A 19,843-nucleotide genomic window follows, 5' to 3' on the forward strand; every position below is an offset into this window, starting at 1 on the left:
GTGCTTTCCCCACCTGGATCAGAAACTTGATTGTTATTGGAGACTATGCCATTAGACAAGGGTACCATTCATTCAGCACAATTTTATACATACGGACTCTTTCTGGAACCCCAAACATTACAAGCAAGAGCAGCTTGTGTGTGTGTATGTATGTGTGTGTGTGACTGGGCAAGGTATTCCCTGGCAGTTCAGTGGTTAGAATTCTTGGCTTTTACTGCTGAGGACACAGGTTCGATCCCTGGTCAGGGAACTAAGATTATACAATCTGCCAAGGCTAACCAAAAAAAAAAAAGAAGAAGAAGAAAAGAATGATAATAAGGATTTGGCAGAGGGCTGGGTTGTAGGATACTCTTTCAGACAGTAATTTCCAGAGTTCAGGAGTAGACCAGGCAAAAGAGAGCCTGGCATAGTCTCCTTGTTTTTGATTATTGATAGAATTCTTAATATGATAGTTACTTTGGTAATACTAAGAGATAAGGTATGAGAAAGATTTTTGGAAAATTGAGGGTCCAAAACACAGGTAAGGAATAACGTTCCAGAGCCCACCTCCACCTTATATCCCCTCCACCAGCCTTGAGTCCAGGAGCCTGATTCTCATGGGTGCATTACCCATCATTCCCCACCAGATGGCGGTGTTGTCCCTATTATGTCCGAGGGTTGCCAGCAAGGCGCTATGTTCATAGCCCGGACCCGATTTCCATCGGTGTGTTACCCCCATTCCCCACCAGATGGTGCTGTTGTCCCTATTATGTCAGAGGGTTGCCAGTCAGGTCCGTCTAGTCAGAGCTACGGTTTTTCCAGTAGTCATGTATGAATGTGAGAGTTGGACTATAAAGAAAGCTGAGCGCCGAAAAATTGATGCTTTTGAACTGTGGTATTGGAGAAGACTCTTGAGAGTCCCTTGGACTGCAAGGAAATCCAACCAGTCCATTCTGAAGGAGATCAGCCCTGGGATTTCTTTGGAAGGAATGATGCTGAAGCTGAAACTCCAGTACTTTGGCCACCTCATGCAAAGAGTTGACTCATTGGAAAAGACTCTGATGCTGGGAGGGATTGGGGGCAGGAGGAGAAGGGGATGACAGAGGATGAGATGGCTGGATGGCATCACTGACTCGATGGACGTGAGTCTGAGCAAAGTCTGGGAGTTGGTGATGGACAGGGAGGCCGGGCATGCTGCGATTCATGGGGTCACAAAGAGTCGGACATGACTGAGAGACTGAACTGAAATGAACTGAAGGAGGTATCAGGGCTGAGAAGGAGAAAGGAGAGAGAGTGAGCAAACAGGTGGAAGTAAACCCGTAAGCCTGGGACAATGTGGAGGATAACGTGGCCAGAGCAGGGAATAGAATAGTGTAAGAGATAGATGAGGAAGAGAGGGCCAGAGATGCAGTTTAAAAAGATTATTGCTTATTGTTATTTTGGGAAGCAAAGGACCATTTGGGGAAGAAGTTTGATGTTATTGATTAAATGTAAGAATATTCATTCTCTCACAGCCATGATCTAACACTTTATAAACCCTAGAACAGTGGATCTCAAAGTTTTTTATTTTGAGAACACATACACTCTTTTTATTTTTTGCCTTTCATATTTTTTTGTATTCTTTCTCAAAAGTTGCTTAATCTCCCCCCAAAAAAGTTGCTTGACCTAACATCTTTCTGTCTGCACTATACAATGAAAATACAAACTAAATGAAAACCAAAAAACAAATACAGTGTAAAATTTTACAAATAACAAATCTGTCCCAAAATATACTTAAATAAAATATGCATTTCATTAAGGGATCTACTGTGCATTCTGGGAGGCTTCATAACATCTAGGCAGGACCAACATTCGTGGAAGGAGCAAAAAGAATTTGCGTGCAATCACAGTTTGGAGCGTGTTTCTGATTGCCAAGTTTGAAGGCAAACTTCTTTTTTTTTTTAATATATGATTTTTTTTATTTTTGGCTGTGCTGGGTCTTCACTGTTTGCACGGGCTTTTCCCTAGTTGCAGTGCGCAGGCTTCTCATCGCAGTGGCTTCTCGTGTTGCGGAGCGCGGGTTCTAGGGCGAGCGGGCTTCAGTAGCTGCGGTGTGTGGGCTCAGGTGTTGTGGCTCCTGGGCTCTAGAGCATAGGCTCAGTAGTTTTGGTGCACAGGCTTAGTTACTTCTTGGTATGTGGGATCTTCCCAGACCAGGGATTGGAAACCGTGTCTTCTGCATTGGCAGGTGGATTCTTTACCAGTGAGCCACTGCGGAAGCCTGGAGATAAACTTCTTAATGCGCGATCCATGGCCTTGCAGTCTGCTACTCCTGTCATCTGGCCTAATGCTTAATGTAGTCTTCAACTTTGTTCCGGAAGTCTTCCTTGTCCCACAAATGATGTTCTGCAGCTCCAATATTTAGTGGATCATCGAAACTCAAAATATTAGTAAACAGTTTAATCCCCAAACAACATCCTTCCGTGTCCTCGTGGGAGTCCAGCCAGTGCCCCAAAAATGTTGAGAACATTGAGTTTTCTCTCAGTAAACTTAGGGGTATTTCACCTGTCTCTGTGATGTTGGGGGTGCCAAATCCTGGACAAGCATTTCACTTTGGGAGGCAGCATGTTGTATGCATCAGAAACTTCAGTTTCAAACTGAAATTTGCCACCCTGGTAGTAACCCTTATCCGGAGTGACAGCTGAAAGCGATGAAACTTGTTCAGATTAGGAAAACGCACTTTGCACGTACAAGGTAAATTAGCTTCAGCTTCTGCCGCCTCTTTAACAAGCAGCCTGTCTCACGGACACCCACCGAGTGGAGTCAGAGGCTGTAAGTGGCACCCAGGACTCTTTGAGACCACCACCCTGCTTCAATTTGCTTGGTAGTGAAACATCGTTGTTGGTTTTTCAAAGCTGAGCCCAGCTCTTTGTGACCCTGTGGACTGTAGCATGACAGGCTCCTCTGTCCTACACTCTTAAAATAACTGAGGACAACTCAAGAGAGATTTTATATGAGTTATATCTCTCTCGCGTAGATGTTTATGTGTTCGAAAATAAAACAAGAAACTTTAAACTTTTTTTTAAGCTACACTGCCAGGCACATGGGAATCTTAGCTCCCTGTGCTCTTCAGGTCGTTCAGTTGTGTCCAGCTCTTTGTGACCCCATGGACTGTAGCCCCCCAGGCTCCTCTGTCCACGGACTTTTCCAGGCACAAATACTAGAGTGGGTTGCCATTTCCTCTTCCATGGGCTCTTCCTGACCCAGGGATCAAACCTGTGTATCCTGCGTTGGAAGGCAGATTCTTCACCACTAGCGCCACCTAAGCTTCCTGAGAAGGGATCCAGCTTGTGCCCCCTGCTGGGGAAGGGTGGAATCTTAACCACAAGACAGGAAAGTCCCTATTTACTTATTTAAAATAAGCAACAATATAGCAGTAGACCTGCCCTACAAGAAATGCTAAAGGGAGTCTTTCAGGTTTAATGGAAAGGACACAATGTAACTTGAAACCATCATTGAAAATAAGTGGGGTCCCACTCTTTGCAACCTCATGGACTGTAGCCTTACCACTCTCCTCCTTTCATGGGATTCTCCAGGCAAGAGTACTGCAGTGGGTTGCCATTTCCTTCTCCAGGGGCATGTTCCCAACCCAGGGATTGAACCCGGGTCTCTCGCATTGTAGGCAGACGCTTTACCGTCTGAGCCACCAAAACCTCACTGCTGCTGCTTCTGCTGCTGCTGCTGCTAAGTCGCTTCAGTCGTGTCCGACTCTGTGCGACCCCAGAGACGGCAGCCCACCAGGCTTCCCCATCCCTGGGATTCTCCAGGCAAGAACACTGGAGTGGGTTGCCATTTCCTTCTCCAGTGCATGAAAGTGAAAAGTGAAAGTGAAGTCGCTCAGTCGTTCCGGACTCTTAGTGACCCCATGGAGTGCAGCCCACCAGGCTCCTCTGTCCATGGATTTTCCAGCAAGAGTACTGGAGTGGGGTGCCATTGCCTTCTCCGTGCCTTCTCCTAGTTACCATTAAAAATTATGACTCTCCTTGAATGGAATGATCAACAGTTAAATCACTATGCTAAATGGTAAAGGTGAACACTCCTCTCTGAAATGAAAATCTTTTACAAAGCAATACCAAAAGCATAAGACAACTTCCAGTTACTACCAAAGACTGAAAGAAAAATTCACCACCTGATTAATATACACGCTGAAGACACAAACACTATCAGCTGAAGTATAGTCTTAAATATGCATGCAAAAACCTAACTAATTTGCATACAGTGTTGAAAAAGGGCTTTCTACATTCAGTTATGTCTGGTAAATAAGCCTTGTTTTAAGACATGGATTTTGTAAATACGGTTATTATTGAGGTCTCCATCTCTTTGGGAATTAAAGGATCAACGTATTTTTTAGAAAGAATATGTAAATCACAATAATAAAACTATAATAGTATTCAGTTATAACTATGGCTTCCTTGAACCTTTAAAACAATTTTTCCTTAAAAAATTAATCTGAAACAAACTGAACTACATGTTTTCAACATATACTGATCTTTATCATGAATTAAATACTTCCATTGTAACTGTACTTCTAAGACACATTTCAGGAATGGTATGCAACAAATCCTATTAGAAATAAAGACGATATTCAATGAATAATAAGCCATTATCACTAAGATCTGATTAATTTTTAGTGCCTTTTGTATCCTGACACTTTTCACTGGGAGTTCAGTAGTTAATTCTAGAGACGGATGTTCATAAAGACTGAACTTGTTTGTTGATCTTGGTTAACTATTCCATAAACTCCTACAGACTTTAAACATCATCAAATATCTATCTGGAGACAGAATCAAATTCCATGGGTCAAGGGCTCAGTCCCACAAGACTGCGCTCCACTGCAGACAGAGGTCACAAGGCCAGGTTGTTACCTGTGCTTCTGATTAACTGGCTACATATTGAGTTTACAATAACCCTCTCCAACTTATGCTGCCAATCTCAAATTTTGTCACCTGTACTTCTGACCCGCTGGCTGTACATCTGAACTTCCAAAGCCTGCTTCTCAATTTCCATTAATTTGCTAGAACAATTCACAGAACTCAGTGAAACATCTTAGTTACTAGATTACTGGTTTGTCCTAAGAGGATTATTAAAGGATACCCATCAATAGCCAGAAGAAGAGATACAAAGAGCCAGGCATGGGAAGGGGTGTGGTCCATTCCCTCTCCAGGCACCACTCTCTGCCCATCTCCACATAGTCACCAACCCGGAAGGTCTCTGAACCCGGTCGTTCTGGGGTCTTCATGGAAGCTTCCCGTTACATGATTGATTAAATCATTGGCCACTGGTGACTGACTTAACCTCCAGCCATTCTCCCCTCCCTTGGGGTCTGGGAGTGGGACTAAAATTTCTCCTGCAATCAGCCCCCACCCTTGGGTGGGACCCAAAAATCACTTTCCCTAAAGGGTTTTCAGGATTTGAGGACAAGAAGCCAAGTATTATCCCATTGCTCTTATCTCTCAGGAAATTCCAAGAGTTTTGAAAGGTTGTGAACCAGAAACTGTGGGTAAAGATCAAATATATATGAGAAATATATATTTCGGTCATTCAGATGACATATATAGTATTTTTATTATGTATGTATTGGCCATGCTGCACAGTTTGTGGGATCTTAGTTCCCTGACCAGGGATTGAACCCAAGCCCTTGGCAGTGAAAACAGTTGCATGCTCAGCTGCTTTGTTGTGTCTGACTCTTTGTGACCCCGTGGACTGTAGCCCACCAGGCTCCTCTGTCCATGGGATTCTCCAGGCAAGAATACTGAAGTGGGTTGCCATTTCCTTCTCCGGGCGATCTTCCCAACCCAGGGATCAAACCCACATCTCCTGCGTCTCCTGCATTGGCAGGCGGATTCTTTACCACTGAGCCACCTGGGAAGCCCAGAGCTGTGAGTCCAGTTTTGACCACTGGACCGCCAGGGAATTCCCCAGATTGGACTTTTTCCCAGATTGGACTTTTTTTTGTATCTATGTATACATATAGATACATACTATCTATATGTATCTATAAGAGACTCACTTTAGGTATAAGGGCACAAAGAAGTTGAAACTAAGGGGTGGAAAAATATATTCCATTTGAATAGTAACCAAAAGAGGGCTGGGTGGCTCTTTGATTGTAAGGCAAATTAGACCTAAGTCAAAACAGATTACAAGAGACAAAGAAGAAAAATATTAATAAAAGGTACAAGAAGATATAACAGTTATGAATGTACATACATCTTACAACAGAGCCCCAAAATATTAATATATGAAACAAAAATCGACAGAATTGAAAGGAGAAACACACGGTGCTCCAATAATAGTTCAGTATTCCACTATCAATGATGGATAGAACCAGACATAATCAATAAGGAAATGGAGGACTTGAGCAATACTATAAACCAACGAGACCTAACAGAGACGTACAAAACATTTTATCCAGCAATACCAGAATATACATTCTTCTCAAGTGGTTGTGGAACATTCTCCAGAGTAAGTCATGTGTTAGCCCACAAACAAGTCTGCTGCTGCTGCTGCTGAGTTGCTTCGGTCGTGTCCGACTCTGTGCGACCCCATAGACGGCAGCCCACCAGCCTCCCCCATCCCTGGGATTCTCCAGGCAAGAACACTGGAGTGGGTTGCCATTTCCTTCTCCAATGCATGAAAGTGAAAAGTGAAAGTGAAGTCTCGCTCAGTCGTGTCCGACTCCTAGCGACCCCATGGACTGCAGCCTACCAGGCTCCTCTGCCCATGGGATTTTCCAGGCAGGAGTACTGGGGTGGGTTGCCATTGCCTTCTCCACAAACAAGTCTAGATAAATTTAAAAAGATTGAAATCACACAGAGTATTTTTTCCTTTTTAGTCATAATGGAATGAAACTAGATATCAATAAGATAAGGAAAACTGAAAAAAAAATCTTATATATGTGGAAATTTAAAAACATACTGGAAAAAAAAACCATAGTGTGTGCTGATTAATTTTATACATCAATTTGAAATGACCAGGGAGTATCTAGATATTTAGCCAAGCTTTATTAGGTGTGTGGGTGTGTGTCTGAGGGTGTTTCTGTGTCAGATTAACATTGGTTTATTTCTTTTCTCTCCTTTTTTTTTTTTTAGTTTTTGAGATTAATATTTGAATAGATTGAGTAAAGCAGATTACCCTCCCTAATATGGGCAGGCCTCATCCAATGAATTGAATTTCTGCATAGAACAAAAAGGCTGAGTATAAAAGGAAACCCTCACATCTGATTGCTTGAACATGAACTTTTTTTTTCCAGCCTTTGGGCTATGACCAAAACATCAGCTCTTTTAGGGTCTCCAAGCCTGTCAGCTATTGGACTGGAATTTATACCATCAGCTCTCCTGGTTCTTATGCCTTCAGACTTGAACTAGAACTACTCATCGGTGGGACTTCCCTGGTGGTCCAGTGACTAAGAGTCAGTGGCGCTCCCAAAGCCCGGGATTCGATCCCTAGTCAGAGAACTAGATCCCACATGCTGTGTTAACTAAAAAATAAAATAAAATGAAGACTCCACACACCACAAGAAGATCAAAGGCCCTGCCTGCCACAACTGAGACCTGGCAGAAGCAAATAAATAACAATAAATTATTTTTAAAAGAAGGACTATACACCGGCTCTCCTGGGTTTCAGATCTGCCAGCTACAGATCGTGGGAGTTCTCAGCCTCTGTACTCATGGGAACCAACAGTCTGTAAGTTCATAAACTTAATCTTTCAGTTGAGCTCTCTCTCCATACATATATGGTGCAGAGGCAGCTGTCTACTGGAGAGATATGACGTGAGACTCATCTGTGATGAGGGTCCTCATGGGTCTGCTGTCAGAGCTGAGTCCTGAAGACCACAACCTGCCTGTGTCCTCTTGATTCTCAGGAGGCCTATAGTCCTCTGGAATGTAGGGAAGCCACTGCTCCAGTATGGGGCAGGGAGTGCTGCTCCCTAAAGGGGAAACCCTCAGGAACCTGGAAGGACCCAGGCGAGGAGTCTTTAGTCTGAGTCAAAACGGAGATAGCAGGGAGCAGTCTGGAAAGCCCAAGGTTCCAAATTACAATGAAGGAGGGAGGGTTTTCTGTCACTGGAGGCCTCTAGGTCTGGGCTGGGAAGGCTCAGCTCCTCCAGACTGCTCCTTGGACTGGCCTGGAATTGTGGTTTTGTGTCTGTTTGATGCCCCACTATAAGAATTCTATGGGCTACACTGGGCCTGTGTCTCTTGGAGACCTCACACAGATAAGGCCCGGGTCACCAAAGGTGGAGGGTTTGTCTGGAGGGTTCTGACTTATAAGGAAGGAATGCAAAAGAGGCTCTGGTTCCAGCTCTACTCCATACTGCTTTCTTGGCTTCAGAAATCATTGAACTGTGTCTGGCCTCAGCTTTGTTATGGCCTCCATAAAGCAGGCTTAACTGACAATTTCTGGGGCATTGTTTCACGGGTATCTGGAAGGATGGTGATGATGATAAATATGACGGTGAATTTTTTTATTGTTGAATTATGTTCCTTGAGGTATAACTTACTTTTGTTTGTTTTTAAATTTGTTTATTTTTAATTGAAGGATAATTGCTTTACAATCTTGTATTGGTTTCTGCCATACATCAACACGAGTCAGCCATAGGCATACATATGTACCCAGCCTCTTGAACCTCCCTCCCACCCCTTTTTTCTTATTATTATCTTATTTTTTATTTCTTTAATGAGGCTTTTTTTTTTTTTAACAAATCAATATTTATTTATTGTGGCCCTGCTGTGTGGCCTGTGGGATCCTACTTTCCTGACAAGGGATTGAACTCAAGCCCTAAGCACTGGAAGCCAAGGAAGTCCCAAATGCAGTATAATTTATATATAATAAAATGCACATATATTGAGACTTCCCTGGCAGTCCAGTGGTTAAGGTTCCATGCTTCCAATGCAGGGGTGCCAGGTTTGATCCCTGGTCAGGGAACTAAGATTCCCACATGCCCTGTGGGGCAGACAAAAAATTAGAAAAAAACAAAACTTTTTTTAATGCACATATCTTAAGGATTGTTTAATGAACTATGACAAAAGTCTAAAGCAATACAACTACAGCCAATCAAGTCATAGAACCTTCTCATCATCCCCAAACACTCACCTGTACTTCTTCATAGTCAGTTTCCTCCCTTCACCCTTGGCCCTAGGGAAAACTCTTCTGATTTATATTGTTCTACAGTAATTGTCACTTTTCTAGAATTTCACATAAGTGGGGCCATACCATATGAACTCACTTGAGTCTGACTTCTTTTGCTGAATATAGTACATTTGAAATCTAGTCGTGGTACTGTGTATAACAGTTGTTCATTTGTTTTTTATTGTGGTAAAACATACATGACATCAAATTTACCATTTATTCATTTAACTGTATACATACTTCATTGGCCTTATGTACATTCATAGTGCTGTGTACTTCTCACCACTATTTCCAGATTTTTTTTTTTTCATCCATCTTGAACTAAACCTCTGTACTTGTTAAGCAACAACTCTGTATTTCTCCCTCCCCAGCCCCTGCAACCTCTATTTAACTTTCTGTCTCTCTGAGTTTGCCTCTTCTAGGTACTTCACATCAGCAGAATTATACAATATTCGCTCTTCTATATCTGGCTTATTTACTTAGTGTAATATTTTCAATGTTTATCCATGTTGAAGCCTATGCCAGAACTTCAAGGCTGAATAATTCCATTTTGTGTAATTACACTATTTACCCATTCATCTGTTGATAGACAAGTGGATTTGTTCATTTCTTTTTATTGTTGAATAGTATTTCATTGTATGGCTATACCACAATTACCTAATCTGTTCATTTGCTCATCTGTTGGACATCTGGATTATTTCCAAACTTTGGCGATTATGAATAAAGCCCTTGAATGGACGCTTAACTCATTTCTCTTGGGTAAATACTTAAAGAATGCAATGGCTGAATCATATTTTAGGTATAAATTTAGTCCATAAAAAAATGGCCAAACTGCTTTCAAAGTGGCAGGAAATTATCAGTGGATAAGAGTTCCACATTCTCCTCAGTTTTTAATTGTAGCCTGTCTAGTGGGTGCAGGATTGGAGAAGGAAATGGCAACCCAGTCCAGTATTCTTGCCTGGAGAACCCCAGGGACAGAGGAGCCTGGTGGGCTGCTGTCTATGGGGTCGCACAGAGTTGGACACCACTGAAGCGACTTAGCAGCAGCAGCAGCAGTGGGTACAGGGAAGTTCTAATTTGTATTTCTCTGATGAATACTCATGTTAGGCATCTTTTCATGGCCATATTGGCTATTTATCTTCTTTTGTGAATTATCTCTTCAAATCCTTTGCCCTTTAAAAAAAGGGGGGAAGGGCGTAATATCTACTTCTGCAATCAATGTCATGCTTGTAACTTTACGCGCTAAATTAAGTCAGCCCCGCACAGAGGCAGAAACGGAGTAAGACTTCAGGCGCCTAGAGAGTTTAGCACAGATTCTATCCAGACGGCTAGGCCGTTCCTGGGCGTGGTCTGCGGCTGACCTCTACGGTTCGCTCGCTCAGTGATTGGCTGAAGGAGCACTTCCGCAAGCACTTCCGAATTCCGGCCCGCCCCGAGCATCGTTGACTGGCCGGGCTGGCCTAGCGCGAGTCCTCTCGGGAGTTGTAGTTCCTGAGGCCCTGCTGAGGACGCCGGGAAGAACCATTGGGCAGAGGCCAGGAGCGGCGGTTGTGAGTAGTCGCGACCGCTGCCACCATGTCCCGCGTGTCGGTCCCCTGCCATGTGAAAGGTACAGTGGCCCTGCAGGTGGGCGACGTGCGGACCTCCCAAGGCCGGCCTGGTGTGCTGGTCATCGATGTCACCTTCCCCAGCGTCGCGCCCTTCGAGGTGAGCAAGCCCTGTGGGCGCGACCGGGGCTCCTGGGCGGGGCTTATCTGGGAACTCGGGCGTGTCCCAGGCAATGAATCGTTTGCTGAAAGCCTCTGCGGTATCTCGCCCGTAATAGTCAGTTAACCATTTCTTTATTCCTTTTGTTAACACATATTAGAGTGCAGTTTCCTCTTCTGTTCACTTCAACATCTCTCCCCCATGTCCAGAACGGTGTTAACACGGAAGTGCCAGAATAGTAGGCTAGGTGCTCGAAATAACAGTTTTGAACCAAACAGAGGTGCGAGGTGATTTTGTCCCTGGCCACTGGCTAGGTATCATTTGACAATGAATTACCCCCATACCTGCTGCCTGCCCATTCCAACAGACCCTGCTGTTCAACTCAAACTTCATCAGGATCTTCCCAGTGGCTGCAGTTTCCAGACTCCAGTTACCATGAGTAACTGGACACCTCAGGCCCTCAACACAGGACAAAGTCCACTTTCTAATGGCCTGACGTTCAGAGCCACTTTGTGTCTTTGCCCTCCTTGCCTCTCGGCCCCACCCACTTTGTTCTGTAGTGTATGGTTCTTACTCAAGCTGTTCCTTTCTCTAGGCTGGGAGACTTCATTAAAGTGCCCAACCCTGGTAATTCTGATTCAGTAGTTCTGGGGTGGAGCCTGTACACCTATGCTTCAAAAAATTTTTCCTTCAGTATTTTTTTTTTGGCTGCATCATGTGGCATGTGAAATCCAAGTTCCCTAACCAGGGATTGAATCCCAGCCCTGGCAGTGAAAGGGAATCCCCTCCTTGATTAATTCTGATGACTATGCAGTGATGAGAACTACTGTAACTAGGCTGAACCGCTCTCTGGCACAGGCATGTGCCAGGTTCGCTTCTTGGTGCTCCTTTGTATGTGCTACTTTTACATTTTCTACCCTTTGACCATCCACTTGAGGAACTCATCTGTACATTTTCTCACTCCTCTAGAGGTAGGTAGGGCTCTGACCTCTGGCAGCATCAAGGACATGCGGCGAGACCTGAGATCATGGTTTGTTAGCATGATGTGCTTATTTAGACTGTGAGTTCTTCTAGGAAAGCAAAGCACCTGTGGATTCTTATTGAAATTGTTAGATTGGTACAAGAGTCCATTCCTCAGTGGAGGAAGAGGTGGTGCTTTTGAAACCCCTCCAGTCCTGGACCCTGGTCTGATTTGTTTTGGTGGGTTGTGTGTGCCCTAGTTGCAGGAGATCATGTTTAAGAATTACTACACAGCCTTTTTGACCATCCGTGTTCGCCAGCACACCTCAACACACACTCCAGCCAAGTGGGTGACCTGCCTGCGGGACTACTGCCTGATGCCCGATCCGCACAGTGAGGAGGGAGCCCAGGAGTACGTATCGCTGTTCAAGCACCAGGTCAGCTGGGACTCAGCGTGGCCAGGGCAGCCCAAATGAGGGCTCCCAAGGGGCCTGGGGTCTGGGCCAGGATACATGCGCGAAGAGGGGTGGGCAAGGCTGGTCTGGGCTGTGGTTCTTTGGTGAGTGCCTTGGAGGAACTACTTTTTCTTCTCCAAGGCCTGGGGAGAAGGCCCCTTGGCTCATTGCTGGTTGGCTCCTGGGCAGTGAGCTGGGGCCTCTCTGGGTCCTTGTGTGTGTGTGTGTGTGTCTGTGTGTTTATGCGTCAGATGCTGTGTGACATGGCCCAAGTACTGGAACTGCGCCTGATTCTGCGACAGCCATCACCACTGTGGTTGTCTTTCACGGTGGAGGAGCTTCAGATCTTCCAGCAGGGACCAAAGGTGAGTGACCAGCTCAGAGCTGTTGGCTGGCCCTTTCTCCACGGGGCTCCTAGCTATGGCTGGAAGGCCTGGGGGTGTGGGTGGCAGTGGATGGGTAAGGATGGGGAGACTCACAGGGAAATTAGCCAGGTGGGAATTCTGGAAGCTCATGATGAGCGGTGAGGGCATGCCCTCATATTTCCTGACTTTGGGGGCTACTTGCCTCTTTCATATCTGGAACTTTCATGGACCAGAATCTGCTTCTGACCCTTGTCTTTATGGGGCTTCCTTCTGCAGCAGAATTTAGGCAGTTTATGTGCCCGTGGGTCCTGAAAAGGATTTTCTCAGTGTCTGGGGCTCAGTGGCCCTTCTTCTGTCGTCAGGACCTTGGGCTCTGGTTCCAGGGCTCTCCTACTGTGCCCTTCTCAGGGCAGTACCCTTTGCTTTGCAGAGCCCTTCCATGACCTTCCCCAAGTGGCTGTCCCATCCAGTGCCTTGTGAACAGCCCACTCCCCTTCTTGAGGTAAGCCCTCGCCCTGGGTGAGAACCATGTGTGAACAGCTTTGGTGTCCAGCACAAGCCCAAGGGGACACCTTTCTGCAAGAATCTGGGGCTGGACCCAGGGCCCTTGGTTCACCCTGTGGGACCTCCCTTCTGGGATCTGAGGCATCTCTGTGGGGCTGGGCCACCTACTGCACATCAGGCCCTATCGTCCTGTTTTACAAGTCATCTGGGAATGTCAGCTGGAGGGCCCCACAGCCCCGCTTGGCCTCTCTGGAGTTCTGAGGGCACTGCTGGGGAGAGACCCATGGCCACTGACCCCTCCTTCTGGAGCAGGGTCTCCCAGACCCCAGCAGGGTATCCTCCGAGGTCCAGCAGATGTGGGCGCTGACAGAGATGATCCGGGCCAGCCACACCTCCACAAGGATCGGCCGCTTTGACGTGAGTGATCGCTTCCCTGTGAGTGGCTCCCTTTGGCCTGAGTGGGTCAGGTCTGATGGTCTTTTGTGTTGCAGGTGGATGGCTGTTATGACCTGAACTTGCTGTCCTACACTTGAGCCGTGGCTCGTCAAGACGTTGGCCGTCCGTGCCCACCTAGGCCCAGTTTGGACCCCCATCAGAGGCTGAAGTGCTGTCCCCATGCATTCCAAGTGTTGCCTGCATGCACCTTCTGTCAGGACCACTTTCACAGAGTCAAGATTCCTGGGGGCTCACTGTGTTGCTTTAGCATGAGCTCCTAGAGGGGATGCATTCTGTCCTCAGCTGACTGCAACCTGAAACTCCTCCTCCTCCCTAAAAACACTCCAGTTCTGTTACTAAGAATCCCTCTGTACCCTGTGTTTCTCTGCCAAGCTGCACATTCCTGTCTTCTGCCTGCTCTCTCACCCCAGAGTGCAGAGGGCTAGGGTCACCTCCCAGAACCTTGGAAGTTGGCTAAATTAATAGCTTGGAAGCTTGAGGGAGAAACAAGAACCCCATTTCTTCCTTCTGCACCTCCTAATGGTCTCTCTCCCTTTGTGTTATGCCCACAAAAAGAAAAAATTCCTGTCTAAACCCTTCTGCTGCTCACCTTGGGAGCCACACGGGGCTGGGAAGTGGGGCAGCCTGAGTCCCTTGGTCCCTGAGCTGGCTCCTGGATGTGTGTTCAAATGGGTCTGTCCACATATTGGGTCTGGGCGGGTGCCTCCAGCAAGGCTGGGGCCTGAAAATGAGTCCTGGGACTTGGCTGCCATCTGACGGAGCCCAAAGCATATCCTTGCCCCTCCTCCATTCACCCCCTTCTACAAACCATGCTCAGAGTGATGAGGGATCAACTTTGGTGGGGTGGTGGGTCTGGGTGAGGGTTCTCAATGGTGCTTTTTGAGAAGCTGAGGTTTCCTACAACCCCAGGCCAGCAGTTGAAAAAGACAGGCTGTTTTCTTATGAGAAAATCCTGCTTCTCTCTGGTTTTTCGTGGCTTTCTTCTGGTGGCTATTGGGAGGCAGTTCAGCAATGTGTGTTGGACCTGGCCAACTGGATGTCTGTGCGGTTCAACAGCTTTCTGGGGGAAGGTCAGCCACCTTTTGTGGTCACCTTCTGCTCTCCACCATCAGAGTTCTTGCAAGTGGAATCTGCCTGCAGGGTCATTGACTTAGCCCCATTCAGCTTTTGCTAAGAGGGTAACGATCGCAGTCTTGTCCTCAAGGAGTAGCAGCCCTCAGTGTGTATGGGTGGGAGCGGGGAGGTCCCTGGGATGGCAGACCTCCTGCACAGCTGTGTCCCCAGCACAGGGCCTAGTGTGCAGCAAGATCAATAAATACCTGTGGAATGCATCCCTGTGCTGGCTATCTATGTTCGCCCAGGGAGAGAGCAGGAGACCCTCCCAGGAGGCCAGGTTACAGTGGTATTCCACCTACCAGGCTGGCTCCACCCTCCTGTGCCCTCTCCACCCCTTCCCCTCCCCCCAGGTGACCTTACATGCCTGTTTTCCCAAACTGGTAATTCAGGCCTTTCAGCCCTTTGCAGTACTTTGGCCCTTTGGAGGCAGGGCGGTCAGCCCAGGGAGGTCTAGCCCCCAGCTCTATTTTTGGCTCTGATCAGATGGAAGAAGAGCCTGGGGCTATTTTCCTGCTAGAGGAGTCAAGGCACTGTGTGTGCTAAAGCCCCGCCTGCCCTTGGGGCTGCCCACTCTCTCTTGTAATTCCCCCAGGGCGGGGGGAGAGAGACCTATTTAAGCAGGGCCCGGACTACATCTCCCAGCGTGCCTGGCAGAGTGGTGGCCTCTGTGCGTCGGCTGTACCAGTTGTAGGCAAACATGCAGCAGGCTAGGAGCATGGTATCCCGTCTGAGCTCGCGTCTGCAAGCTCTGGCCTCGGCCCCATGCCGTTCGCTCAGTTGTGCGCAGGTGGGCCGGAGGCTGCTGGGTTGTGTTGCCAATCTTGGAGGGTGGGGGAGGGGAGAGGGCTGGGGTCTGGGGCCTTGGTGGCACTGAGCCTGGCCGCCCGCAGGACGTGCTCCACAGGACACCGCTCTATGACTTCCACCTGGCCCACGGCGGGAAGATGGTGGCGTTCGCGGGCTGGAGCCTGCCCGTGCAGTACCGGGATAGCCACGTGAATTCACACCTGCATACACGGCAGCACTGCTCGCTCTTTGACGTGTCCCACATGCTGCAGGTGAGCTGGGGGAGGGCGCCGACTGCCAAGCCTAGCGTCCTTGCCATCCACAGCTGTGCAACCCCTGGCCTTTGCTGGGAGCTGGATACCCAGAGCAGCCCTCTCAGAAGAGTTCGAGGTCTCGACGGTGTAATAATGGACTATGGCCAGACCAGTTTAGAGGGTCTCCTGCTCATCTCCCCATTTCATCTTTCCAGCCTGCTCCCACTTAGGGGTACCTCAACATCCCGGGGGTTGCTGGGGCTACCACTCATTGTCATCCACCATTCTGGATGTTGGTTTGGAAGAAGGGGTATTTTAGGAGGGTGCCAGGCCCTTTCAAGTTCCCTAACTTCTCTCAGTGCATCTCTTGAATTGGCGGATGTGGGGAGTTAAAGGGGGGCTTCTGCCTCTTGCAGAACAAAAAGACTAGTCAGGCACTTTGGCTGAATTGGACCCGGGCCCTCGGGGGAGGGAAGATGCTTCCTTGTCCATTGCCTTCCAGACTAGCTACTGCAGTGACCTGACGCTTTTTGATCTCTTTCCCAGACCAAGATATTTGGCTGTGACCGGGTGAAGCTGATGGAGAGTCTAGTGGTTGGAGATATTGCAGAGCTGAAGCCAAACCAGGTGGGGCCCCTCTTTTATTTCTGCTCAGTGAGCATCCTTAGATATGAGCCAGCAAACCCATCTGAGTCCTGGCTTCAGGCCTGGGGGCACAGAGCTGGAGCAGACATAGTTTCTCAGGACCTGTATTCCTGGGGGATGGAGTACCTACGGGGCCTGGGCTGACCCAGCTTGCTCCCTGCACCGCCATTTCAGCCCTGCACATGAGGCTTTATGAGTCTCTGGTGGCGGGGTGGGGCCAGGGGTGGTCTGCCTCACACTTCACCTTGGCCTCTTGGAGCTGGAGGCAATGATGCTCCACTTTGATGTTAGGGAACACTGTCGCTGTTTACCAACGAGGCTGGAGGCATCTTAGATGACTTGATTGTGACCAGCGCCTCCGAGGGACACCTGTATGTGGTGTCCAATGCTGGCTGCAGGGAGAAGGACCTGACCCTCATGCAGGTAAGCCCCTCTTGTTGTGTTCTAGGTACCCTGTCCTCCTAATTCACAGAGTTGCGTCCTTGTCCAGGACAGACCTGGAATGGATAAGGGGTTCAGACAGTGACTGTGAAAAAAAGCAGGCCAGTGGGCTCTCCAGTGTTGAAGAAGTGGGGGGCAAGTAGGGAGGTGAAGCTGATCCTGGCCCCTAAGTGAGCATCCTCTGGTGAAGATGGAGGGCTGGAACCTGGTGTTAGAGCTTGCAAACCAGGGCTAGAGTCATCCCTACCATTTAGTAGTTATATGACCTTGGAAGACGAGAGCCCACTGTGCTGAGCTCTGTGGCACCTGGCCCACAGCAGGTGCTCAGGGAAAGGGATCCCGGAGCTAATGGGATATTTCTTTCCTTTCAGGACAAGGTTAGGGAGCTTCAGAACAAGGGCAGTGATGTGGCCCTGGAGGTGATGGATAATGCTCTGCTAGCCCTGCAAGGTAAGTGGGCCAGGCTGGGCTTGCAGTTGACTTCTGCCTTCCAGGTTTCCTCTACGGCTTGGCATGAAGGCCATGCTGGGGGAAGGTGAGGGTGTTGGAACCTAATTCTGTGTTTGGTATCATGCCCTCCTTATACCTGCCATGAGGCTCTGTGGGCAGGAACATCTCCTTCCATCTACAGGGTGGGGCTTGCTCGGGGCTTGTTCTTATCCCGGAGGGCTATGATCCAGCTCCCTGGGGGCACTGGGACCCGGACACTTGGTTACTGGCTCCCTGGACCCAGGTCCCACTGCAGCCCAGGTGCTACAGGCTGGCGTGGCTGATGATCTGCGGAAACTGCCCTTCATGACCAGTGCTGTGATGGAGGTGTTTGGTGTGTCTGGCTGCCGTGTGACCCGCTGTGGCTACACAGGAGAGGACGGTGTGGAGGTTTGTCAAGAAGCGGGCATGGGGTGGTGCCGGGCACTGGACTCTGGGGCCAGCTGCCCACCTGCTCTGTCTGGTGTCCCTTGCAGATCTCAGTGCCGGCAGCGGAAGCCGTCCACCTGGCAGCAGCTCTGTTGAAAAACCCTGAGGTGAAGCTGGCAGGACTGGCAGCCCGGGACAGCCTGCGCCTGGAGGCAGGCCTCTGCTTGTATGGGAACGACATTGATGAGCACACCACACCGGTGGAAGGCAGCCTGAGCTGGACACTCGGTGAGCTGGGCTAGCACTCAGGGAGGGGATCCTGAAGGCTGGAGGGACCCTCACTGAGACCAGCCCAGGACTGCTTCCAAGGCTGTGTAGCCTAGAGCAAGGGACACAGCCTCCCTGAGCCTTCATTCTCTGAAGGTGCCACAGTGGCTTTGCCCAGTAGAGGCTGAGGACTCTCAACAGAAGTGAGGTGGGCAGGTGAGCCTTCAAGACCAGGGGCAGGAGGTGGGTGACTAACTGCACTGCAGGGGAAGGAAAGGAATCAGGTGCAGGGGGGGCCTGAATGAAGGGGCCTTGATGCTGGATGGATGTTGTACAGGCGGGCATGCTCAGTTGTGTCCGACTCTTTGCGACCCTAAGGACTGTAGCCTGCCAGGCTCCTCTGTCCATGGAATTTTACAGGCAAGAATACTGGAGTGGGTTGCCATTTCCTATTCCAGGGCATCTTCCCAACCCTGGGATCAAACCCGCGTCTCCTGCACTGGCAGGTGGTTTCTTTACCACTGTGCCACCTGGGAAGCCCTGGAGGGATGTTACTTGGGGTCCTTGTTGCTGGGACCTTCTGTGGTCAGAGGTCTGATGGGCGATGGTTTAAATCTATTGTGTTACGCTCCAGGGAAGCGCCGCCGAGCTGCTATGGACTTCCCAGGAGCCTCGGTCATTGTTCCCCAGCTGAAGAGCAAGGCACAGCGGAGGCGTGTGGGGTTAATGTGTGACGGGGCTCCCGTACGGGCACAGAGTCCCATCCTGAGTCCAGAGGGTACTGTGATCGGTAGGTGGACCAGGGAGGCTGGAGAGCGTTGTCCCTCCCCTAGGAGGGCGGGGGCCCTGGGCTGGCAGGGGGGTATTGACACACGGCCTCTGCCCGGACAGGTGCTGTGACCAGTGGCTGCCCCTCACCCTGCCTGAAAAAGAATGTGGCAATGGGTTATGTGCCCTATGAGTACAGTCGGCCAGGCACCCCACTGCTGGTAGAGGTGCGGCGGAAGCAGCAGCCGGCCGTGGTCAGCAAGATGCCCTTTGTGTCCACAAACTACTACATCCTTAAGTGAGGATGAGTGGGGGACGGGGCCTTTCCCTCCAGGAGCCTCACACTGAAGGGCATTCTACCAGGGGTTAGTCAGGAAGCTAAGGCAGAAACACACCCAAGGTGGGTGGCTAGGTGGATGCTGGTTCTTGTCTGGGTGAGCGGGGACACAACACCCGTTGCTGCCTCATCCCGTTGCCACTGTATCTTCAAGAGCGCATTTCTGAGTGATGGACCAGCCCACGTGCCATTGACCCCTCTCTTGCCTGCTGGAGAAGATTGATTCTGGTATCTCATCCTTCCAAAAGGCTCACTTCAAGGGGAGAGAAAGCCTGCCCAACCTACCTCACCACGGTTTCTCACACTGCAGTGCCAGCTACCTCCTCTAGTTCACTGGCCATGAAGGCAAGCCATTGGCTTTCTCTGGGCAGGGGTGTGATTCCCGACTTATAGAGGGTTGGCCCAGGAGGGCTGCAGGGCCCATGTGTAAACTTGGGGATGGCTGAGGTGGGCATGGATCCACTCTTTCACATTCTCCAGTTGGCCCAGTCTGCTGCCCAGTAGTCAGCCACGCCAGGCTAGGCTCACCAGCTGTTCTGAGTCCCAGGGCTGCTGTGGACAGGCTGGGCCTCCTCCCCGGCTTGCCTTATCCTGAGCTGACCTTCACCCCTGGGACTTATTATTGGACTCCACAGACTACTAAAAAATAAATAAATAAGTGAGCTTCCTTCTTGTTCTCCAGAGTCTCTAGCTTCATTGTTCTCTGTCCACAGACTTCCTGGGGGTGCCAGTCTAATGCCGGCCTGCCTGGCCGAGGCTCAGAGTGGGTTCCCCTTG

At 49.0% G+C, this 19,843-nt stretch overlaps 2 protein-coding genes and 1 pseudogene across 4 annotated transcripts; 2 read left to right on the forward strand and 1 right to left on the reverse strand.

Moving 5' to 3' along the window:
- Nucleotides 1-1,852: 1,852 nt before the first annotated feature.
- On the reverse strand, nucleotides 1,853-10,587 carry LOC100138113 (NEDD8-conjugating enzyme UBE2F-like; annotated as a pseudogene).
- A 90-nt stretch (nucleotides 10,588-10,677) lies between these two features.
- NICN1 (nicolin 1, tubulin polyglutamylase complex subunit) lies at nucleotides 10,678-14,925 on the forward strand. Of its 3 annotated transcripts, none has more exon segments than NM_001034767.2 (6): nucleotides 10,678-10,854; nucleotides 12,075-12,251; nucleotides 12,521-12,634; nucleotides 13,065-13,136; nucleotides 13,451-13,555; nucleotides 13,630-14,925. In NM_001034767.2, coding segments are annotated over 6 exon segments (642 nt in total). In that variant the 5' UTR covers nucleotides 10,678-10,722; the 3' UTR covers nucleotides 13,672-14,925.
- Nucleotides 14,926-15,416: 491 nt separating this feature from the next.
- On the forward strand, nucleotides 15,417-19,743 carry AMT (aminomethyltransferase). The gene is given in 9 exon segments (NM_177485.2): nucleotides 15,417-15,497; nucleotides 15,601-15,768; nucleotides 16,297-16,377; nucleotides 16,687-16,818; nucleotides 17,208-17,286; nucleotides 17,570-17,715; nucleotides 17,802-17,982; nucleotides 18,596-18,751; nucleotides 18,853-19,743. Coding segments are annotated over 9 exon segments (1,194 nt in total). The 5' UTR covers nucleotides 15,417-15,425; the 3' UTR covers nucleotides 19,032-19,743.
- Nucleotides 19,744-19,843: the final 100 nt, after the last annotated feature.

Source organism: Bos taurus, chromosome 22 (assembly GCF_002263795.3).
Source record: "Bos taurus isolate L1 Dominette 01449 registration number 42190680 breed Hereford chromosome 22, ARS-UCD2.0, whole genome shotgun sequence".
In the NCBI taxonomy this organism is placed as follows: domain Eukaryota; kingdom Metazoa; phylum Chordata; class Mammalia; order Artiodactyla; family Bovidae; genus Bos; species Bos taurus.